This window comes from Jaculus jaculus, chromosome 20 (genome assembly GCF_020740685.1).
Source record: "Jaculus jaculus isolate mJacJac1 chromosome 20, mJacJac1.mat.Y.cur, whole genome shotgun sequence".
NCBI classification, from domain to species: Eukaryota; Metazoa; Chordata; class Mammalia; order Rodentia; family Dipodidae; genus Jaculus; species Jaculus jaculus.
In genome coordinates this window covers 10,612,182-10,637,387 of record NC_059121.1, presented here as the reverse complement: position 1 = coordinate 10,637,387, position 25,206 = coordinate 10,612,182, and the positions used below count along the sequence as shown (strand labels likewise).

The following is a 25,206-nucleotide window of genomic DNA, read 5'->3' as shown; positions in this document are numbered from 1 at the left end:
TGTGTTTGGGGACATTATTTACATGTAATTGTCTATCCTTCAAAATGTTTTTCTTGGTGGTAGAGCCTCACTGGAGGAAGTGGGTCACTGGAAGATGAGCCTTGAGGCTTTGTAGACCAGCTGTTTATCATCTTCCTGACTGTGACTGCTGTGTGAGCAGCCCTGCTCCTGCTGCCATACCTTCCCCTGCATGTGGGAATCCTAAGTCACAACAAATGTTTTCCATCCTTAAATTGCTTCCTGTCAAAAATTTTGTTGCAGTGATGATTAGAGGAATTAATATATAGTCAATGCAAACCTTGTTATATTGTGATCTTACTTTTACACCTTTCTGAAGAATAGCAATTGGGAAAGAACTATAGGATTCTGAACTTAACCATAGTCTAAACTCAGGTCTGATATCACATCTGCACTATTAAATCTGCAAAATAAAAACAAATATGAATATCTAACTGTGAAAACCTAGACACTTATAGACTTAGTATTTCAATTTATAAACTAAACTTAGAAATCATGTTAATGCCAATAATCTTAGCATGCTACATAAGAATTATCATGTTGCACAGGAAATTAGGAAAGGTTCATTAGATACTGTTTTTTTCTGCCCTTAAATACAAAAACTATATATATATATACAGACACACACACATACATACACACACACACACACACACACACACATATATATTTTTATATATTCATTGCAAAAGCTTTGAAAAACTTACAAGTAAAGAACCAGATAAAAACTAGATATGGTGATTCAAGATTGCAGTTCCAGACTTTAAGAGGCAAAGGGAGGAAGTCCAAGAGGTCAAGTCAGGGCCAACCTGATCTACATTGCTAGACATGACCTCAGAAAACCAAGACTCAAAGGTGCTAATGGATGGTGTGCATTTCAGCATCACTGTTCAATTGTTTTAACCACAATGGCCTTAGGAGAGCCAAGCCACTGCATGACCTGCCCCAAGGACACAGCCAGTGCAGGACTAATCCTAAAATCAGTGTCACTCTCATACACTGAGCCACACACACTCCACACCTCTCCTTGGCCTGATGGTCACAGAAGGGACAACGGTGGGCTCTAAAGCAGCACAGCCCCCTCCAAAGCAATAGTTACTCTTGCCTTTCTGTGCCACCACACAGCTCAGCAGGGAGTGACATCACTCCATGTTCCTGAAGATCAAAGTGAGTCTCAAGAGAGCACATGGCTTCTCTGAGATCACACACAGAGAAGTTGAATGAGAATGGAGACGAGGGCTCTGTCCACGTCAACCATAGTTACTAACACTAAACTTGATCCACTCGGGTTTGGATTATATCAGATTGAGTCTAACTAAACCAATGCCTTGAACACATTATGCAGGCCAGGCTCATCTGGAACCTATAACACTTCCTCCTTCCTAACCCTCCTCAGAAGCTGGGATGATAGGCATGTACCACTATGACTGGTTTGGTAGTGAGACGTGAACCCAGGTCTACACCACGTACCCTATTTCAAATTAACAGAATACTGGGGAGAGGGGATCAGTGAGAAGGATGATTGAAGGCATGAGGCTTCTGTGTACAGCTCCTCCTGGAATCCTCCATCTCAAATTAACCATTCAAAAGTGTGGGGTACCAGACAAGGTTTCTTTCCAGGCCATGACTCAACATCTACTTCTAATACAAGAGTACTGAAAACATAGACAGTGACAGAGATGGAGAGACAAAAGACAGCATGTGTCTGCAGAACAGAAGTCATTGTGTATAAATCCACATGCTTAGCAAGTAGAGTTTTACAGGACCATTACAGTTGGACAGCCACATACAGCTAACACTGAACCCACTTGGAAAATTTATCCTTACAACTCCTTTTCTCTAGAACCACTCCTGTTACCACTATCAGTATTGGGCAGAGTTCAGTAGAAGAAGAGAATAGATACCAATGAGTATTATTAAAAGGGGTACTTGTTAAACTGGCTTACAGACTATGAGCTGGACAGTCCAACAATGACTGCCTGTAGGCAGGAGAATCTGGGAACTCTGTGACTGCTTAGTGTGAGCCTGGATGTTTCAGCAGTCCAGGGCAGGTACTGGAGGTCTAGAGCATTCCTGGGGAACTGCTGGTCTTCAGACCATGTTGGAAAGCTGAAGAAGCCAGGTGCCGATGTCCATAAATGATAAGAGCAGTAGGGTAGAAAAGAAGCATGCACCAGTGAGTAGCAAAGGCACCCAGGCCAGAGGCCCTGATTTCCTGGAGCTTCCTTTTATACAGTCTGTCATCTGAAGGGCTGGTCACCCTAAGGGGTACCCAAATGCATGGTTTTTAGGCAGGTGTGGTGGTACACTCCTTTAATGCCAGCACTTGGGAGGCAGAAGTAGGAAGATCACCAGAGTTCAAGGCCACCCTGACATTACATAGTGAATTCCATGTCAGCCTGGGCTATAGTGAAACCCTACCTCAAAAAACAAAACAAAAAAAGGTGTTTCTTAATCCAACAGCACTGTCCCTATCTCACTGGATCCCTTTCTTCCCCTAAATACTGCCAATATAGCATTCCTGTCCCACCTATCCCATGAATTGTGAGTTTGAATGTTTTGGTATTTTATTTTCACTTTAAAAGGAAAAGAAATAGATGAAATTCCTCATGCTTGAGGCAGTTCATTCACTAAAAAAAACAGGACTATTATGCTGGTTTGATTCAGGTGTCCCCTAAACTTAGGTGTTGTGAGTGCTAGGTCCCCAGCTGATGGAGATTTGGGAATTAATGCCTCCTAGAGGCAGTGTATTCTTGGGGCCAGGCTTATAAGTATTATAGCCAGTCTCCTGTTGCCAGTGTTTGACACACTCTTCTGTTCCTGGTGTCCACCTGATCTTGGCCAGGAGGTGATGTCCACCCTCTGCTGCTGCCATCATTTGCACCTGCCATCATGGTGTTTCCCCTTTAGTTGGTAAGCCAAAAGAAACCTGACTGTGTGGCTTTGGCCTTTTGGAGCTGATTTTCATGAGGAATGTAGAAGGATTTGAAACTTTGGTCTAAGAGATGCCTTGCAGTGCTGTAGGTACAGCTTAATGGACTATTCTGGTCAGCGTTGAAAGACCTGAATGCAGTAAGAATAGTGGACTGTGAGATCTGACTTATGACAGTGAGAAAAAGCTTTGTCTGGACTGGGCTAGAAGTAGTTTGTGTGAGAGCCTGGCTGTTATTCCCATGTGCTGAGAACTTGTGCAGGGTTGTGGTGCATAGAAACACACTGGTGTGTGCAGAGAAATATGGCACAGAAACAAAATCTTTGGTGAAACATCGGCCCATTCTGTGGCAATTCCATGAAAGATTACAACCTTTGAGATTAGGGCAACAGAAAGAATGTGGACTCTTTTTGCAAGGGCCTGAATGCTGAAGGAGCATCCTGTTCTTCAAGGTCTACTTTATCCTCCCCTCCCCCGCCTGGATTAACAAATTGGCACCCGATCTGGTATTAAAGAGTATAAGAAATGCAGGAAAGAGGGTCATTGAATTTGCAACACGGTCTTGTGCTTTGGAAATGTCTATGGGCAGTTTGCAGCAGGATTGCTGGATTGCTTGCATGGACACCTGCTGGAGCCATGAGGACAGATCATGCTTTTCAATGGGGACAGATTGGAAATGCAGGGACCACAAGACAGTCGCTAGAGAGAGCTGCCAGACCTGATGAAGATTTCCAGGACTGTGAGTAGCCTAGCTGGAGGGGCGACATTGGAACTCCAGAGACTTGTTGCTGGTTAGAATTATCGCACTTGTCACTGGCTAGAGTAGTTGGATTTGAAGCTATGTTTGCCCTGGTTGTTTTAAATCTCGTATTGGTTGAATATTTCTTTGCTATGCCTAATGTCATCTTTTGCAGTGTGAATCTTTATTCTGTGCCATTGTGGGTTTTTTGAGGTTATTTTCTGTTATTATGACAGGTATAAAAGATCTTGGACTATGGGAATGTATCAACATCATTGGAACTGATAAAAAAAAAAAAATTGGGCTGGAGAGATGGCTTAGCAGCTAAGCGCTTGCCTGTGAAGCCTAAGGACCCCAGTTCAAGGCTTGGTTCCCCAGGTCCCACGTTAGCCAGATGCACAAGGGGGCGCACACATCTGGAGTTCATTTGCAGAGGCTGGAAGCCCTGGCGCACCCATTCTCTCTCTCTCTCTCTATCTGTCTTTCTCTCTGTGTCTCTCGCTCTCAAATAAATAAATAAATAAATAAAAATTTGAAAAAAACCTATGGGGACTTTTAAAGTTAGATGAATGCATTGTACTTTACATTATGTATGGTTATCAGTTAATGGGGGCCAGGGGCGAAATGTGGTGGTTTGATTAAGGTGTCTCACATAAAGTTAGGTGTTCTGAATGCTACATTCCCAGCTGATAAGAGTTTTAGGAATTAATCCCTCTGGAGGGAGTGTATTGTTGGGGGCAGGCTTGTGGGTGTTATAGCCAGTTTCCCCAAGCCAACATCTGGCACACTCTCCTGTTGCTATTGTCTACCTTATGTTGGTCAGGGGGTAATGTCCACCCTCTGCGCATGCCATCATTTTCCCTGCCATCGTGGAGCTTCCCCTTGAGCCTCCAAGCCAAAATAAACCTCTTTTTCCCAGAAGCTGCTCTTGCTTGGGTGATTTCTACAAGCAATGCAAAGTGGACTGCAACACTCTGTTTAAATCTTGTATTGGTTAAATATTTCTATGCCATCTTTGGCAGTATGTTTATTCTGTACCATTATGAGTTGGGGGGGTATTTTATTTTGGTATTGTGACTCAGTTAAAACATCTCAGACTCTGGGATGCATTCAACATCATCAGGGCTGATAAAAACTATGGGGACTTTTAAAGATGGATTGAATGCATTGCATTTTACATCATGAATGGTTATCAGTTAATGGGACCAAGAAGGGAATGCAGTGGTTTGATTCAGGTGTCCCCATAAACATAAGATGTTCTGAAAGCTAGGGTCCCATCTGATAGAGATATGAGAATTAACACCTCCTGGAGACATTTCATTGTTGGGGGCCGGCTTATGGGTATGATAGCCAGTTTCCTCTTGTCAGTGTTTGGCACACTCTCCTGTTCCTGTTGTCCATCTGATGTTGGCCAGGAGGTGATGGTCACCCTCTCCTGATGCCATCATTTTCCCCGGCCACTATGGAGCTTCCCCTCAAGTATGTAAGCCAAAATAAACCCTTTTTCCAACAAGCTGCTCTTGGCGGTGTGATTTCTGCCAACAGTGCAAACCTGACTGCAACAGGTATATGACCAAGATATGAGTAATAGGAGATTTGAAACAATGTATAGGTCCCTCCACCATTTTACATTAACAAGGCACTTTAGAGGACATACAGATACTGTGTGAAAAAGACAGGAAAGGGTGAAGTTTCTGCACACAGCTGCTCCTGGGATCCTGCAATCTAATGTAATTGTCCATGCTAGACAGAGTCCCTCCTCAGACCACAACAACACACAGACACATGCATAAATAGCTCAGAGAAGAAAAGTGCCTAATAAAGGTCACCTAGCCAGGAAGAAGGAATCCTGATTTCAGCCTATGATCTAGTGACCTCAGAACCAGAAGGAGAGGCTTCATAAAGAAAACAGTACTAATCCTGGCTTGGTGGTGTATGCCTTTAATCCCAGCACTAAAGATGTAGGAGGATCACTGTGAGTTCAAGGCCACCCTGAGACTACATAGTAAATTCCAGGTCAGTCTGAGCTAGAGTTTGAAAAAAAAAAAAGAAAGAAAGAAAGAAAGAAAGAAAGAAAGAAAGAAAGAAAGAAAGAAAGAAAGAAAGAAAAAAACCATATAGTAGTGAGAGAGACCAGAAAGAGAACAATGTAGGGTCACATTCACATGGCTGAGTTAGGACAATGAATGAGTGAGTCACAGAGATTCAGAGACAGAGAGATGGAAGGTAACAGCCTAAGACACAATCCAAATACACAAACAAAGCTTCACATGTGGGCTGTAACCTTGAGCCCTGGCTCTGCCTCCCTGAGGGGCTGCAACAGAATTAGGAAACACAGAGGAAAAAATGGTTGCCCTGGGGATGTGGGTGGCCATGACCAGGCAGAATGAGGAAAGTTCCTTCCTTTCACCTGCTGACAGGGTACCTGGTGAAACCAACTTTTTAAACCACCCACACTACTGCTACACTGCGACAGTTTTCATCTCCTACACACCATGACCAGACCCTACATCTTGCCCCAAACCATGGACATGAGGCCCAAGCTCCTTTGCACCCAGATCAGTAATACCACAGATGTCAGTGCCAGGCTGCCTCACTAAAGCCTTCCTACAAATTTGTCTGACATCTAACACATGCCTGTGGACCCATGACCAAATCACAGCAGGGTGAGTAACGTCCTAATGCTCAGTAGCAGGTGGGTGTAACCTAAGATCACCACAGCCAAGAGACACAGTTTAGGTCACACAGGACGGAGTTCTGACCAGCTGGGAGATAGAATGGAACGTGATGACTCAGGAAGAGATATGAGTTCATGCAGGTGCTCAATTCTACAGGCACAATTTACAATAGCCTAGAAATCAGGTATGAAAGTTCCAGGAGGTGAGGGGTCTGGGAGTCCTCGGGGAAAGAACCCAGGAGCCAAGACACACAGACAACGGGAAGCTAGTGAACACTGTTACATGGTTGTGTAGTGTTACTGTCTCTCTCCCTTGCCTTACAAAGCCAGGTGGAAACTCACCATGTCTATATCCTAGGGTATAGTGTCCTCTCTTGATCCCACCGCAGCAAAGTTTCACAGGAAATACTAGGAAATTTAAATTTCTATCTGGAAATTAATCAGGTCAGATATCAAGGTCATATCTGCTTTGGCTTTAATCAGAAATCAGTAACACTATTATTCTAAGTATAAAGACGGAACATTCTAAGTACGTAGGTATGCACAGAAGATGTCGCTAACTATGCTCCAATTTTCACTTTCAGCTCACAACAGACTTTAAGCAGACCCCAGAGTGAGGGGCTCCTTTCCCTTCCCATGTCTGCTTAATTTTACCCATTTTTGTTCCCTTATTCTTTTCTTTTACCATGACTTCACCCTTCAGATCTTCTTAAAACTCCCTAGTCCTGAGAACTGGCCTCCAGTCTAAAAACCCCTCCAAATCTCATCTCCCCTCAGAACCTTTCCTGAAGTCTCCTCCCTCACACCCACACTGCCTCCCACAGACCATGACTTCTTCCTTCTCACCTATAAGGCCTGGCTTCCTCACACAAATCCCTCCACAGACCCTCTAGTCCTTCATCCATCCTCAGAGATTGGGGACTAGAAGAAACTCATGCTTCTCCCACAGCTTTTAAAACTCTGTGTACTTACTGAAAGCACGGCCACTGTGTGTCCCATGGTAGCAGGCAATGAGGGACAATCCCATGAAATTCCCAAGCCCTGGCAACAGCTTCCTTTCCTGTACAGTAGGCTAAGCTCCATAGGCCACTGTTCTCCTAGGTCTTATGGTCCCAGGTGAGGGCTGGTAGACTGAAAAGCAGGTTTAGTCTTCACAGAACAATTTTTTTTAAACTCATGCCATGCAGAAGCCACACTACACTGTCCAGCAGGGAGCAATTACTCCATTCTAGAGAGAGAAAACAAGAAACTGCACAAACAGCCAAACTTGGCTTCTCTCAGGTGCCGCTGAGTGACGCCAGGAATGAACTTAAGGCACAAGTCACGCCAGGCACATGCACCATCACTGAAATTTAAATACTTGGTTTTTGTTTACTTGAGCAAGAGTTTCCCTATGTAGCCGCTTCACCCTTGAAAAACCTCTGCAGGGCAGGTAGGTCTGAAACTTGCGGTTCCACCTCCTGCCATAGGCTCCTGAGTGGCTGGGATAACAAGTCTACACACAGATACCTTTTGGAACTGAGATTGAACCAAGGTCTAGTTCCCCTCCCCTGTTTCACCATTACAGGAACTGATGGGGGACATGCAGAGAGGAGTCAGGAAGGGGTGAAGACTCTGGGCATGGCTGGCTGCTCCTGGTATTCTACATGCAGCGTTAACCACCTGGGATGGATCACAACCAACAAAAAGAGAAAAGTCCCTTCTCAAACCAGGGCTCCACAGTGATGTTCGCTGTCTTAGAGACACACCACAGAGGACAGAGAGACAGAGACAAATATGAGGATCATAAAGGGACAGGCAGCTGGAAGTTGGTGGCTCGTGTGCACACATCTCTGTATTTGGAAAGCAGAAGGCAGAGTATTGTTGCAAGCTTCAGGCAAGTCTGGACTACACAGTGAGTTCCAGCTCCATGTTGACTGTAAAATGAGACACTGTCTGGAAAAGGAAAAGGGAAAAGAAAAGGGAAACAGGGAAAGGAAGGAGGAAAAAATAGACACAGACAGAGAGCCTAAGTAGCACTGGAGGTCAAACTGCCCGTGGGTAGGACTGGGGTCCATGTCTCATGCCTCTGCCCCTGAGGATCCAAAGCCTTCCGGTCTGACCTCTGTCTCTCAGTGAAAAGCACTCAACTCCAGCAGTAGCCTTGTCCACAAGGACAATCAGGAAAGCCCCAAGGTTTAGGCCTGTATTCCAGGGAGAAGACGAAGTAGACTGCTTCTGCCCTGTCTCCCCTGCTCCTGTGTTTCTGAACCATGTCCCAAGCCAGCTGGACCTGTTCTCACCAGCCAGGCCTTCCCATACACACACGGGGCCTCAGCTGAAAGGGGAGCTGCCTAAATAATCTCACCCATTAAGAAAGTACACGGTATCTGGCTTCCAATCCATGGGCAAGTGACTCTAGTGCCTGGGGAAGGCGTGGTGAGAAACCCAATACACTAGGGAAACATGAGCCAATGGTTACAGAGACCAAGGCTGATGCTGCTCACATGCATGGAGTTCCACAGTCAGATAGTCACAGATCCAGAGAAAGAGAAGTCAGATATTAAGTGATAGACAACTAGAGATTCCGAACCAGAGGCTCAGGGAGAACTCTTTCTTCAGCTTTGTTCCTGAATCCCTGGGGAAAGGGCGACACAGGTCAAAAAACCCAGGGTGTATAATGGTGACCCACCCAAACAAGGCCAGACTACACAAGCCACCATCCACCTAGCTGAGGAAAGTCCTCTTAACTCATCCAGCAGTAGGGCACCTGGCAAAACCACCCTTTCTGGCTGCTCCATGCCCCAGTGCCCCCGGGATCCATGAATGTGGACCCAGGGCACCCGCAGCGGCTGCAGGCCGGTGGGCTGCGGGCTGCGCAGCCACGAGCTGTGGCGCGGGGTGACCACCTCCCCCTCGGCTCGAGGCCGCACACACTCCAGGCAGACAGAGGCGCCCGACGAGCGCTGCACGCGGGCGGCGTTCCGGGCGGGGAGAGGGCCCCGGTTCCGGGAGCACGCCGCCCGCACTCGGACCCCGCCGGCCCCAGGGCCCCGGCAGCAGCCGCTCGCCCGCGGGCCTCAGCTGGGCGCACACGGGCTGCGGCTGGGGTGAACGCCTCCCTCCCTGGGGCTAACCCCGCACGCTCCACGCCCAGGGCGCCGCACGGGCTGCGGGCTCCGCACGGACGGAGAAGGCGCCGCTCGGCCCGCACCGCAGCGCCGCGCCGGGCGGAGGAGCGCAGGGCGGCCCCAGCGGAGAACCGGGGCCGGGGGCTCGGAAGCGGACGAGGAGCCCGGCCGCCCAGGATCTGCCGCGTGCAGGCTCCTGCCCTGGGTCCGACGGCGCACTCACCATTCCCGGCCTCCGGGCTCCCTCCTCCTGCCCCGACGCTCCGCGGCCCGGCCACAGTCCGCGACCGAAACGCCCCAAACTCCCGAGGAGGAGGCGACCGCGCGCATGCCCAGGAGGCGGACGGCCAGCGCGCCACACAAAGGCCCCACTGCGCAGGCGCGCCCCCGGCCCTGTCCTGGAGGAACGTGTGTCCCATTGGACGGCGCCCCAAGTCCCGCCCCCTCGGGCGCTGAGTGACAGTACATGGCCTGGAACCAGGGGCAAACTCCTAGACCACAAGGGCTAGTTCACTGCTGTGACCTCAGCATTTGGGAGGTTGAGATAAGAAAATTAGCAGTTCCATGCCAGCCTCGGTATAGGACACTGTGGCTCAAAGATAGAAAAAGAAAAAACACCTACAATAAATGTTATTTTAAGGCAAACCTTCTATCAGAGACTCAATTGCCAATGCAAATTTTGCCCTTAATCTCATATCAGGTTAGGAATTACATAGAAATACATTTCACAAATGGGAAAGAAAGATTGCTTCAGGGCTTTTGGCTAAGATCAAGTATAGTATAACTGGGAAAATTATGACAATCTCTCCTTTCTACTTCTATGAATTTTCACAACTACTGTTTTAAGCAATCAGCCTGAGCTTTGAAATGGGAAGAAATCCCCTAAAACAACTGCAACTGGAATCACAGCCTTGAAATATTTTTAGAAGTAATACAACCTCGGGAGTACCTGTGAAAAGTTTGGCATATGTTGCATTTATCTCCATAGTTAACTAATCTGTACCTAAATGTAAAAGTACCATCCTTTATCCATATCATGCATGTTAGGTCAGGACAAATGGAGTTACAGCAGAAGTGAAGTGTGAAATGATTCATCCATGTCCCGACCCGCAGGACCTCGTTATTCGTGGGGGCGAGGAGGACCCCAACCTGAAATAAGATGGGTGAGAGAGAGGAAGGGACTCAAGCAAATGTACACTTGTCAAGAGTCCAATTTTATTGAGCCACAGCGGCCTTTTTAAGGGTTAGGGTTAGGGTCTTGGGTGAGGGGGGGCTGGAGGAGGCAGGTGGTGGAAGGTTACAGAATCTTCTTGGCCTTTGGCCTAGGACAGTTTGCAGTTATTCTAAGAATTCCCGGTATAATTCTCACGTCTCTGCAGTCACCAGGCAGGATGTTAATTAGTTAGGTGTGGCGGGGTGAGGGGATGCAATCAGTTAGGTATGGCAGGGTAGGGGGATGAGGAAAGGTCGGAAGTTGCTCAGGGCAGAAGTTATCTCAGGGCAGAGGTTATTTCAGGGCAAAGATCTGTTCAGGGCTCATCTCCTCGTCTCCAACATCTCCCCCTCTTCTGTATACAAGGACCAGGATAGGGAGGTTACCGCGACCCCTTAATGATGTCCCAAAGAAGGGCTTGTTTTGGTGGCCGATTATTTTTGTTTAAGAGTAAAAATGGATCCAGAGGAGCAACCTGACATCAGAGAGGCGAGCGAGCGTTCCCCAGAGTAGGTTGAGCGCTGTTACTCATAGGTCATTGATTTTGATAAAGTCATTTGGATTGACCTTAGAACAAGGGGCACAAACGGTCTGAGCCTGTTAGAAGGGCGGTGCTGGACCCTTACCCGTCATTGGATCGGCCTCCTCTCGGCGAGGTCGTCCTGTCTTAGGCGGGTCGAGACTTAGCCACCCGTTCCGTCGCTGACTTACCAGACCACTCACTTTGTGGAAATGTAACGCATTTTGCTCTCAACAAGACCGTCAAAGCCCCATAAGGATCCTGGAGGAAATATGTTTGGTAGCCAATTAGTATGAGGGGTCGCGGAGACCTGAGTTATTATTTGGAGGGGCGGGACCAAAAATTCCACCCAAGGGTGGGTTTTTGCAGGGAGGTAAAGTCTAAGGGTCGAGATGGGGGGGTTGTCTTGTTCTTTTGGCAGGTCAGAGGCAGGTTTCTTCTGTGGCGAGGCGAGGTAGTGGACTTCCACCGGCTTGATTGCAGAATCTACCTGACTCTTAATGAAACTGGTTAGTCGTCTGAAGGCCCAGGGGCCAAAGGAGATAAGCAAAAGGAATCCAACAAAAGGGCCTAAAAGACTGGGAAGCAAAGTAGTTGTTAGCCAGGGAGATGTGGAAAACCAATTTTTATACCAAGATTCTTGTTGTTCTTGAGTCCTCTAGATTTCTTTTAACTTTATCAAGGCTATTTTGTATTAGCCCAGTCTTATCTAAGTAAAACAACATTCTTCTTTGAGGGCTACACAGAGTCCCCCTTCCTTTAAGAACACCAAATCTAGCCCTCTCCGGTTTTGAAGTACAACCTCAGAGAGCGAGGCCAAAGAATCTTTGAGATCTTGTATCCCCTCATGTATGAGGTTAAGATCTCTGTCCACTAAGGCACTGAGTTGTGAAAAATGCTGTTGGGAGGTTACCAGCGAGGCAATACCTGTCCCGGCCCCTGCAGCACTAAGTCCCAGGAGCACAGTCAGGGTGAGGGCAGTTAAAGGCTCTCTTTTTGTCTAATGGCAATGCCTTGATCTATAGTAGTTGTAAAACTTTCATAATCATGAATGAAAAATCGTGGCAAAACTATAACTACAACACAATAGTCCTTAGTCTGTAAAAAGTCCTTGTTGACAATAAAGGGAGTCAGCCCCGTGGAACAAGCAAGATAGGAGTTACTAGGGGCTTTAGTATATAAAAAGGAGTCATTGATAATAGCAGTTTGGTTGCATACTGGTTCAAGAGTCAGAGGAGGGAGCATATCAGGGCCTAATAGATACAGTCCGAGGCCGGAAATGGATGCAAGAGTAATACCCCCTTCTGGGGCAGAGTGCCAGAATAATCCCTCTGCACTGTGAGTAGACACAGGAGATGTAAGGATGGCAATTCCCTCATAAAAGGGAGGTCCTAGAACTTTTAATCTGTATGGCATTTCAATCAAGCTCTATAATTTTATTTGAGGAACTTTAAATAAACTTATTTTAAGTAAACTTTATCTATGACAACAGGAACGTATGGTATAGACAGTCTATTTCCCTTTTATTTCTCCCTCTCATGAGAAGACACTCTAACTGCTTTAGGGGGCTGGGTCGAAGACATCAGATCATTTACTACTTCCTGCTGAATGGGACACGAAGTGGAGACTTGTTGCAGTTAGAGAATCTCTCCCAGAGAGGGGAACTATTTTAATGTACCCCAGAGTGTAGGAAGATAATCTTGAAAGATAACTTTGGAAAGAAAGAATAAAAGTAAGGAGTTACTGAGAAGTGAACACACAGCAAACTGGTCTTTTTGTAGGTCGAGGGAATCCAGGTAGACAGGCTTGGATCATCTCAGGACCATCTGAGGATGAGCTGGGTGAGATTTTCTTTCAGAACTGTTCATTAAATGGCACAGTAGTATTTAACATGGCTTGTAAAACAGATGAGATGCTAGCAGAGTTATCAGAAACATATACATAACATTTAATCTTAATAATAAAGAGCTATTTTTTATCTTTGGTTATACATTTTTCTCTGAGTGTTTAAGACCTTGCAGATAGCCAAAAGTTAATTAAGGATTAATTTTGGAGGTCATTAATGGCTCTCCAAAGAGACTTTAGGGACACAGGAGTAGCCCCATAGCTTACTGGTGTCTTTGGCCTGTTAGGATGAGTCAGGGCCATGCTGGCCAAGTAGTTTTCCCTTCTTTGGGAAGTCAGGAGGACTGATTGCTTCTCAATTGTGACTCTCCTGTTTTACATTGTACACCACTTTTGTTTGGGTCTCCATATCCTCCCTGCTCAGGAAGACAGGTGACTTACCAGGGGGCCAGTGTAGAAGTGTCCCATCATCTCCAGTGGCCTCATGACATGGGAGCACAGGCCAAAATATTGACACTTTTTACTCCGATGATTCCAATTGGCTTTGGCTTCTACATAGGTGATTAACACACTTAGAAAGGAAGTTACACCAGCTTGGATGTACATACATATAGAGCACATTTAATTACTGAAATAGACTTAACTAAAGAATGGCACAGGGCTTCTAAAATCATTTTGTCCTATCTTTAAAATTTTTGTTGTACTGTGGTAGCATAAGCCATATATCTGAGGTATAGAAAGTAGGCACATCTCCAATTTTAAATATCCAACATTTATAAGTATAGGCAGAACCTGTTACCAGTCTTGAAAACAGTACCAGTTGATTTACAAACTTAACTTATTTAACCTCCTTTTTTTCTCAGATGATGACCATTGTTAGAGCATGAGGCTGTGCCCTAAAGTAGGGGATATGTCTTAAGGGTTAATTTTGTTATAAGCACTGGACTTAAGATGCCAAAATTGAGACAGTTACTTTATATACAACAAAGTAGAATCTGGTCTTTTCTGAACCCAAACAGCTAGCTAAATATTAATATAACCCTTGATAAATCTTCTTGAAAGAAAAAAACATTAATTGACAACCAATGATTTTGGCTTAAACTTGATAGCTGTTGATTTCATGTACCACAGAAATTTTTTATTAACATAAAACAATTTTATGTTTTACCCATGACTTAAATTTGATAAAGCTCAAGCAAACTATCCCAACATACTTCAGCCTGAAAATTTTTTTCTTTTTCACATCCGCACATCTTCATTTACATACTTTAACATTCTGATCTAAGTACCACTCAAAAGACATTTTTAACAAGCACTCTATGTCCCAACATTGAAAAATTCCTTCCCAGTTTCTTTCCTTTTGGGGCATTCGCGAACCCAACATCCTCTTTCCTTGCAATACGTACATTGATCCTTCTCAAGGGGCTTCCTAAAGCCCTCGGGTTTCTTTTTCCTTGTTTTCTTGTTGCCCAGGTACCCTGGCTGTTTCTTCCTGATCCTGATGCTCTTTTTTTTTTTTTTTTTTTTTTTTTCTTTCTCTCTTATGATAAACCTTTTCAGCTTCCTTAATTATGTCTGTCAAAGCTAGATCTTGTAAACCCTCCAGATGTTGTAATTTCTTTTTAATGTCTGGAGCGGACTGCCTTATCTATGTCATTGTTATTGCTGCCTGTTGACTCGGAGAAGTAGGGCCAAAAGGAGTATATCTCCAGTGAGCCTCCATCAAGCATTCTAAAAAGATAGAGGGAAGTTACTTTAGCCAGATTCGTGGGGCGGCGAGCAGCCCCCCTGAGACCTGCCATCAGAGCCTGGCGGTAGACTGTCAGTTGCTCCCTACCTTCTGCTGAGTTGTAATTCCATTCAGGTCAGGTGAGAGGGAATCCCACATCAATCTCATTTGGGAGCTAGGTAGGCTACTCATTTGGGCCTGAGACATGCTAGGGTCAGGGGAAGGACCAAAGGCTTGTACGATGGAATCAGGTCCTTCAGTTTCTAGTCCCTGCAGTGGGCCCATCTCCTCTTCTCTCGAGCAAAGCTGGAGCAGGGAGAGCAGGGGGCTAAGGTGGGGGAGATGGAATCGGGGCAGAGGGCCACTCGGGAGGGTCCTCTATTTCAGGATATATTTTGGGCTGAGCCGAGGGGTCTGTGGCCATTCGGCTTGGTTTTCTCGTGGCTTGTTGGGCCACTGCCAGGACTCGGGAGCCTGACCGTGGTGGGGGGTGGATCCAGGGCTTGACCCATGCCGGGGATCCATCACTAGGCTCTCCCAGACCAGGATGTATGGCTGTTGATCTGGGTGAGAATGGGTCCCTTCTGAAAAACAATATTCTTAACAGCAGAAATAATGGTTAGATCAAATGCTCCCTCTGGCAGCCATTCAAAGGAACAGAAAGTCTGTTATTTACCTTTTTTAATTTTTACAGATAAGTCATGAGCCTTACTTCTAACTTCAGAGAAATGAGATACCGTCAGAGTCAGGGGGGTCGTCATAGTCTGTCCCATAATTAGAAACAAGAGTCCACAAACAAACACAAAATAGATACTGACAAAAAGAAACCAAAAACTGTGACACCTCCGATGTGTCCAGAACAGAAAACCAAATGCAGTTTCAGATGGAAGATGCCTCTGTGGTTTCTCCTGAAGGAGAAATACACAATCTTCCTTTACCAGATAGGAGACTGTCAGCCACCCTGACTCTCCTCAGATCCTGGGGCGTCCCCCAGGATTGCAGCCTGTGGTCCTGCCAACCAACATTGTCAGGTCCTCACGGTCCTGAACAACAGCTTCCCAAACCGAAAATAAAACAGATCAGAGCAACAGAAATCACAGAAATCACTCAGACAAACACTCAGACAAACACTCAGACAAGCAGCGCTGCAGACATTTACATTGTTTACCTCCAAGGGCGTCTCCGGAGTCCTGGGTAGACGTGCAAATCCCTGGACGAGCTCTCAATTGAAAGACCCCCAGAGGGAGACCCTCACTCAAGTCTTGAGATAGCACGCACCCAAAGACACACAGGAGACCCAACTTGCTGCAAAAGCATGAGGCTTTATTTAGGAAACCAGAGCTCTGGGGTCGACACATATCTCACGCAGGAGACAGAGGTGTCGACTCTTTGCCAGTTCTTTAGTAGTAAGTTTTGATTTAATTCTTTATTGACCCTTTGTCATTTCTTGGGATGAATGTTAAGTCCATCAATCATAAACCATGGACATGTCTTATCAAAAAAAATAAAAAAACTGTATAAGATCCTTTTTCTATACCCGTATTCCTCGCTCTCTGAGAGAGGCTTTTAAATCCTTTATGAAAGAAGCCTCTTTAGGCAATGAATGGCCCATCTTGATGGGACGGAATGAAGAGGGAAAACTTACCAGGTCTTGCCGTCTTCTTGGGCGGAGAAGCGGTGACCACTTAACAAATCCTCCGGAGGTCGCTGAACTGGGGGTCTCCGTCCAGTAGGAGTCCGTGCCTCGAGCCGCCACGTTGGGCGCCACTTGTCCCGACCCGCGGGACCTCGTTATTCGTGGGGGCGAGGGGGACCCAAACCTGAAATAAGATGGGCGAGAGAGAGGAAGGGACTCAAGCAAATGTACACTTGTCAAGAGTCCAATTTTATTGAGCCACAGCGGCCTTTTTAAGGGTTAGGGTTAGGGTCTTGGGTGAGGGGGGGCTGGAGGAGGCAGGTGGTGGAAGGTTACAGAATCTTCTTGGCCTTTGGCCTAGGACAGTTTGCAGTTATTCTAAGAATTCCCGGTATAATTCTCACGTCTCTGCAGTCACCAGGCAGGATGTTAATTAGTTAGGTGTGGCGGGGTGAGGGGATGCAATCAGTTAGGTATGGCAGGGTAGGGGGATGAGGAAAGGTCGGAAGTTGCTCAGGGCAGAAGTTATCTCAGGGCAGAGGTTATTTCAGGGCAAAGATCTGTTCAGGGCTCATCTCCTCGTCTCCAACACATCCACATTCCTCAAGAAATTGTCCAGCCATTATCCCTCCCCTGTCTAACAGGTTTCCAGGTCTAGATATACAGGTCCCTTATCTCTCACCAGGGCACTTCTGCTCTCACACTATGGCTCATGTAAAGAACAGAGATTTACTGCCCCAACAAGAAAATTCCTTCCCTTCCTTACCATGCCCCTACTGAAGAGCATATAAAGCCCCTATCTGTAACCCCAATCTGACTGCTCCACTCTTTTTTGGGGGATGGGTGGGTGGATGGGTTGGAGGTAGGGTCTCACTCTAGCCCAGGCTGACCTGAATTCACTATGTAGTCTCAGGGTGGCCTGGAACTCATGGTGATCCTCCTACCTCTGCCTCCCAAGAGCTGGGATTAAAGGCGTGCACCACCACGCCCGGCCCAAACTGCTCCACTCTTGAGAGTCAGTCCTGGCAGCTCATGTTTTTCCACCAATAGAAACTTCCATCTTTGCCTCAGAGTGGTCTCCGTGGTCCTTGGTCACTCCTGAACCTCACATGTGGTGCTTGACTTAGACAGGAAGGCTTCTGATTGCTCTCTAAGGCAGCCACAACTCCTTTTCTCTGACTGGACCTCTGAACTGCCATTCGACCCTCTGAAAGCCTCAGACCATCTCTGCCTGATACACGCTCTCACACCCACCACGATTCCTGCCTCACTGTTCTTTTCCTGGTCATCTCCACCCCCCTTCTCAGCAAGTGTCCCTCTCTCTTGGATTAGCCTGACTGGGTGTTCACCCCTCCTCTTGGAAACCTGGCCGGCATGCCAGGCTACAGCCCTCAGCCACTAGGCCCCAACCCCAGGTCTCCAGAAAGATGCACTTTGGATACGTCGGGTGTCCTCGGGACTCTCTCTCCCCTCTCCCCTCTCATCTACCATACCTTAAGGGGCACCTTTTCGTTCAGATGCACTATCTCGGGACACCCATATCCCTCCCTCCTCTTCCTCTCCCTCCTGAGCTCTACTGCCAGCAGCTTTTGCCATCAGGAGCATGTTATGCCCAGTTCTCGGCACCCCCAGTGACCACCAAGGATAGGAAAACACTTATGCAAGGACAAGGAGATTTAATTCGGGCTCTTGGAACCAATGCAGTGCTTCCATACAAAAGCCCAGAGTAGGGGGAGGGGAGGGTTTTTATAGGGGATGGGTACATGGATTTGAACATGGAAGAAGGGGATGGTACATGATTGGCTGATTTAAACAGTGTACTCTTCTGGTTGGCTTAGGATTTGGGCGGGCAAAATTGGCGGGCTGGAGCTACGGGATTTGAGCTTATTTTATGACCACAGGAATGTCTCATGACTTCAGGAATGTATGGGATAATCGGCTTAACTGTTAAGCCTACCCTTACAGCAAGGTCAGCGGGCTGGAGCTAGGGGAATTGAACTTATCTTATGGCATAATCAGTTTCCAGTAACTGTTAAACCCACCCTTAGATCTTGCTGGGAAACAAAAACTTAGGCCTACTGAGGACTCTGAAGCCTGGCATGGCATCCATCTGATTCCTGAGTCCTTCAGAGCACAGTCACCCTCCTTGCCCACTTACAGGCTTAACATCTGACAATTGCAGCCTTTATGGCCTCTGCCCAGGTGGCAAGTCCAGGCTCCATACATCCTAACAGGCCAGGGAGTCATATTGGTGCTTTGTGCAAACCCAGCTTAAGCTCTGCATTAGTTTTCTCTCACCCTTGTTTGGCTCTTTCCTTGTCTCCTTGCTACAACTTATCTTTCTCTGCAAATCTGCCTGGCCACATCCATAAGCTGGACAATATGTGCAAATGTCCTGAAAATGATATTTGTGATTTCCAAATTCGCACTGATTTATAACAAACTTCTGCCAACATACAGGCAAATGGTCCACAGTACCCTATTTTTCACTTTGTATGAAAGGCCTTCTCTCTGCTCTACCTGCCATTCTCATCAGGTCCTAACCAAAGTCTTAGAAATACACTCTCACTCACCCCCTCTCCCGTACTAATCTTCACCCTCTGCTTTTGACCTTGACGCCATAGAGGACCTCGCCCCAACAGCTTCCCCCAGCCTCTCCAGCTCCCTCAGCCTCTTCTGATACCCTGCCTGATAAGAAGGTTTGATTTTAATCTCTGGAGTTGTAAAAACAAATAGAAATTTAAAATGGAAATGCATAACTTCTGAATAAATGAATGAATATATGAAGGAGAAATGGTCGTCTAGAATCTATATGAAAAGTGCCCTGAAAATGAATGTGTGTGTGTGTGTGGGGGGGGAACATGCATGAGGCTTACAGCGCTAAGGTTGCAGAATGATTTCTGTTCTGAGCAGTGCCATTTCATTATGGGGATGTTTTCCATGAAGCCCACTCTACTAGACAGCATACCCAATTTTTACTGTTGAGTGTCCGCCAGAAGGAACACTAAAAGTAATTAATATCATAGAAAAAAGAATGCAAGATTCTCCTACTCTTAAAATGTTGTAAATTGAGAGGTTTGAAAAGCTGCTTTATACCACTGAGGGAAGATCAAATCAATCCCTGGAATTTGGGGGAGGGGTCTTTCTTAGCTTGCCTGCCTTTCAGAGCCAAGGAACTGCAAGCACAGGGAATCTCAGGATCCTGGCCCCAGCATGATGTTGAATGAATGCCAACGCGCTATGGGGATTTCTTATAAGAACTTTGTAACTGTTTTATCTTTACTTTATCTTTCTATGCTTATATGGAACTGCTAACAGACAATAGCATCAAAATTTATGATTAAATTTAAAAGTAATATGTTGGCTGTAGGCTTGTCATAAATAGCCTTTATTATATTGAGATATGTTCCTTTTATTCCCAGTCTCTGTAGGACTTTTATCATGAAGGGATGTTGGATTTTGTCAAATGCTTTCTCTGCATCTAATGAGATGATCATGTGATTTTTGTCCTTCAACCCGTTTATGTAATGTATTACATTTCTAGATTTACGTATGTTGAACCATCCCTGCATCTCTGGGATAAAGCCTACTTGGACAGGGTGAATGATCTTTTTGATATACTCTTGTATTCTGTTTGCCAATATTTTGTTGAGAATTTTTGCATCTATGTTCATGAGGGAGATTGGTCTGTAATGTTCTTTTTTTGTTCTATCTTTGCCTGGTTTTGGTATCAGGGTGATGCTGGCCTCATAGAAGGAGTTTGGTAGAATTCCTTCTTTTTCTATTTCCTGGAAAAGCTTAAGAAGCAATGGTGTTAGCTCTTCCTTAAAAGTCTGGTAAAATTCAGCAGTGAATCCATCCGGGCCTGGGCTTTTTTTAGTTGGGAGATTATTGATAACTGTTTGGATCTCCATGTTTGTTATAGGTCTATTTAAGTAATTAATCTCATTTTGATTTAATTTAGGTAGGTCATATAGATCAAGGAAATCATCCATTTCTTTCAGAATTTCATACTATGTGGAGTATATGCTTTTATAGTATGTCCCTATGATTTTTTGAATTTCTCTGGAATCTGTTGTGATGTTACCTTTTTCATCTCTGATTTTATTAATTTGTGTCTCTTCTCTCTTTCTTTTGGTCAGATTTGCTAAGGGTTTATCAATCTTGTTTATCCTTTCAAAGAACCAACTCTTTGTTTCATTAATTCTTTGGATTGTTCTTTTTGTTTCTATTTCATTAATTTCTGCCCTAATCTTTATTATTTCTTCCCGTCTACTGATTTTTGGTTTGCCTTGTTCTTCTTTTTCCAAGGCTTTAAGGCGAAGCATTACGTCGTTTACTTGCGACCTTTCTAATTTCTTAATATAGGCACTTAAGGCTATAAATTTACCTTTGCAGAAGACACTAGAAAGTGGAGAAACATCCCTTGTTCCTGGCTTGGAAGAATCAATATCGTGAAAATGGCAATCTTACCAAAAGCAATCTACACATTTAATGCAATCCCTATCAAAATTCCAAAGGCTTTCTTCATGGAAATAGAAAAAACAATCCAAAAATTCATTTGGAATCACAAAAAACCTCGAATATCTAAAATAATACTGAGCAACAAAAAAAAGGCTGGTGGTATCACCATACCTGATTTTAACCTATACTACAGAGCCATAGTAACAAAAACAGCATGGTACTGGCACAAAAACAGACATGTAGATCAGTGGAACAGAATAGAGGACCCAGATGTAAGCCCAAGTAGCTATAGCCACCTGATATTTGATAAAAATGCCAAAAATACTCATTGGAGAACAGACAGCCTCTTCAGCAAATGGTGTTTTGAAAACTGGATATATATCTGCAGAAGGATGAATAGATTCTTCTCTCTCGCCATGCACAAGAATTAAGTCCAAAGGACTAAAGACCTTAACATCAGACCGGAAACTTTGAAACTGCTAGAGGAAAAAGTAGGGGAAATCCTTCAACATGTTAGTCTTGGCAAAGACTTTCTGAATACAACCCCAATTGCTCAGGCAATAAAACCACAGATTAACCACTGGGACCTAATGAAATTACAAAGATTTTGCACTGCAAAGGACACAGTGAAAAAAGCAAAGAGGCAACCTACAGAATGGGAAAAAATCTTCGCCAGCTATATATCTGATAGAGGATTAATATCTAGGATATACAAAGAACTCTAAAAGTTAAATAATAAGGAATCAAACAAGCCAATCAAAAAATGGGCTATGGAGCTAAATAGAGAGTTCTCAAAGGAAGAAATAGGAATGGCATATAAGCATCTAAAAAAATGTTCTACGTCACTAGTCATCAGGGAAATGCAGATTAAAACTACACTGAGATTCCATCTGACTCCTGTCAGAATGGCCACCATCATGAAAACAAATGATCATAAATGTTGGCGGGGATGTGGAAAAAAAGGAACCCTTCTTCACTGCTGGTGGGAATGCAATCTGGTCCAGCCATTGTGGAATTCAGTGTGGAGGTTCCTAAAACAGCTAGAGATTGATCTACCATATGACCCAGCTATAGCACTCTTAGGCATATATCCAAAGGACTCATCTCATTTCCTTAGAAGTACATGCTCAACCATGTTTATTGCTGCTCAATTTATAATAGCTGGGAAATGGAACCAGCCTAGATGTCCCTCAACAGATGAGTGGATAATGAAGATGTGGCACATTTATACAATGGAGTTCTACTCAGCGATAAAGAAAAATGAAGTTATGAAATTTGCAGAAAAATGGATGGACCTGGAAAGTATTATACTAAGTCAGGTAACCCAGGCCCAGAAAGCCAAGCACCACATGTTCTCTCTCATATGTGGATCCTAGCTACAGATGACTGGGCTTCTGCGTGAGAATGAAAGTACTTAGTAGCAGAGGCCAGTAAGTTGAAAAGGAGACATAAAGGGTGGAGAAAGGAAGGGAGGAGGATACTTAATAGGTTGATATTGTATATATGTAATTACAATGATTGTAATGGGGAGGTAATATGATGGAGAACGTAATTTCAAATGGGAAAGTGTGGGGGTGTGGAGGGAGGGAATTACCATGGGATATATTTTATAATCATGGAAAATGTTAATAAAAATTAAAAAAAAAGTAGAAAAAAAAATTTTTAAGTACTCAATACTAAATTTGTAAAAAAAACATTCTAAAACTTCTAATAATGTTTAAATATGCTTTCATATTTTTAGAAATGTGTTTCCAGAAAGTTATATGAAGCAAAGTTCTATATGTTTGTTCTGGGTAAATAACACAAGTCAAATCTGATCTTCTTTTAAAAAGTTATTTCAAGCCGGGCATGGTGGCGCACGCCTTTAATCCCAACACTCGGGAGGCAGAGGTAGGAGGATTGCCGTGAGTTCAAGGCCACCCTGAGACTACAGAGTTAATTCCAGGTCAGCCTGGACCAAAGTGAGACCCTACCTCGAAAAAAAAAAAAAGTTATCTCATAAGGACTTTTGAGGAAAAATGGTCATATTAAAAGTGTTTTGGTTAAAACAATAAAACTATTTGTTGGTAGTTAAGACATGAACTGACTGAAAAAGATAAACTGGAGAGAAAACTTTATATGTTGATTATTAAATGTTTGATGGAAAAGATTGTTACATAGTGGTCACATGGATTGTAAGGTAAAAGTATGTAGATGAACATATGACTCAGCTAAAACAAGTTGAAGACAAAGTACTTAATTGGATTGCAGACTTCTTGAGACATAAAATGACTTAACCTAGGTTTTACACCAGATTAGCAAGATATGACCCTGGTTGGTCTCAGGTTGCTATGGTATTCAGGTTGTAAAGTTAACTTTAACTCATCGATGTTAAACTGGTTATAATAATGGTCATGAAAGACTGAATTTATAATAATGGTCATGAAAGACACACACACACACATACACACACACACACACATTCATTTTAGGAGTACCTAATTAAGTTAATTAGTTTCCTCTCTTTGACAACCTTTTAAGTATGTCTTAAGGTTAAATTTGACTTAATATTTAATTATCTCCTAAGTTTATTATATCTAAAAACCTGCCTCAAAGAAAAAACTCTCAAAAGAAACTATTTACTCTTCACCCTCCTCCCCATTTTAGAAGGCAAATAGGCCACATTTGAAATATTAAACAGTATTTATATGCCACCCACTTAAAAACTATTTCCTTCATGGTGAACAGTAAATAATAATAATAATAATAATAAACACTGTTATGTTGTGATTTTAAGATGTAATTCCTCCATTCCTCCAACAATCAGTCTTAATACTTTAATTTTAACTTACATTCATTACTGAACAAGTTTACCAAGGCACCACAGACTGAATTATAAGGTTGGTTCATGTTTGAATAGTTATAGTGTTGTGCCAAGACCCCTGACCAGGAGCCAAGTCCCCCAGTCACCCAGGAGTCACCCAGAGAACCACCACAGAAGCCGAGACACTCGAATGCAAAAGCAACAGGTTTCTTTATTGCAAGCCTAGGCCTGGGCTTCATCCCCACAGTCTGGCACAGGGGTAGTGAGGGAGAGAGCCCCTTTCTTTTGGGGGAAGGGGTTCATACAGTAATTTGAACAAAGAATTAGGGGATAGATACATGATTGGTTGATTTAAACAGTTCTGATTGGCTTGGGGTTTCAGCTGGCAAAGTTGGTGGCAGGAGCTAGGGGCACTCCAGGCAGATGAAGTCGTCTCCATTGTCCTTGAAGCGGAGATTCCTCAGTTTCTTATCTAAGCAGCCCATCCCACCCCCCCACTCCCCCCCCCCCCCAGTGAAGTGTTTCTGCAATGTCCTTGAAGTGGAGATTCCTCAGAAACTTTAGGGGGAAAGGCAGCAATTAAGCAAGCAAAGTTTACAGAAGCAAAAGTTTAGCACATTGGCCGGCTAGTTCTCTATGTAAGTCAGGCCTGGGCCTTTTTTAAAAAATGGTTATATTTGGTCTCACAATAGATTGTGTCATAAAATTTTGTGTATCTCTGTAATTCAATATAGTGCTATTAAATTGATTTAGAAGAGATTAAAAATAATTCTTTTTGACTCAACAACTAATGGTGCTTATCTGCATAGCCAAATGTACATAATGGAACATACATTTGAAAATTGTCTTGAAAATCATTTACAGTGGCAAGTGGCCCTAACATGCTCAGTCCCTCTCTTTTTCATGAGACTTGTCTCCTTTTTTAGTAGATTATGACAGTTTAATACAGTTCCTCTATTCTTTGGGCATATTCAATATAACTAAAGTAATTTCAAAAACTGACTTATAGATTGAATAGACATTTTATTTAGCTTTTAAGAGTACTAAACCTCCTCAAAAATGTATGTATATAAAGGCATCCGAATTCTGATAAGTTTAAAAATTTTCACATCTTCATATTTAAGCCAGAAAATCTTACTAGATAATATAGATTTCTTGTGTATTTTACATTCTGTCAGCAGATCTTTTGTTCATAGTTTACTCTCTGTAGCCTCATGTGCCTTAAATATGTAAACTCTACTTTTTATTAATATCAGACTTTTCCAGATGTTAGGATATTAGAATATTGTAATTTTATTCCACGTTTAGCTCTCAATAAGCATACATTGTTATTCTTGGATAAAACTGTAATTTTAAGGTGGTTCTTGTCTTGTTCATGCTGGTTTTCCTAGAGGATTATTGAAGTGTCAATGGCCTACCCTGAAAACCAAAAAGGAACTAAAGAGTTAATGGCTATCCCCAAGGATCAGGGCAATAAAAGAAACAACAGAGGCACTCAGCCCCATTAAGTTTGACACCTT

At 44.1% G+C, this 25,206-nt stretch overlaps 1 protein-coding gene across 1 annotated transcript in view; it reads right to left on the bottom strand.

Moving 5' to 3' along the window:
• Nucleotides 1-9,807, bottom strand: part of LOC123456275 (zinc finger protein 585A-like) — a 649,667-nt gene extending 639,860 nt beyond the window's left edge. Inside the window, 1 exon segment of the mRNA XM_045139052.1 lies at nucleotides 9,700-9,807. Within this exon segment, the coding sequence (XP_044994987.1) occupies nucleotides 9,700-9,702 (3 nt within the window). The 5' untranslated portion in view covers nucleotides 9,703-9,807.
• Nucleotides 9,808-25,206: the final 15,399 nt, after the last annotated feature.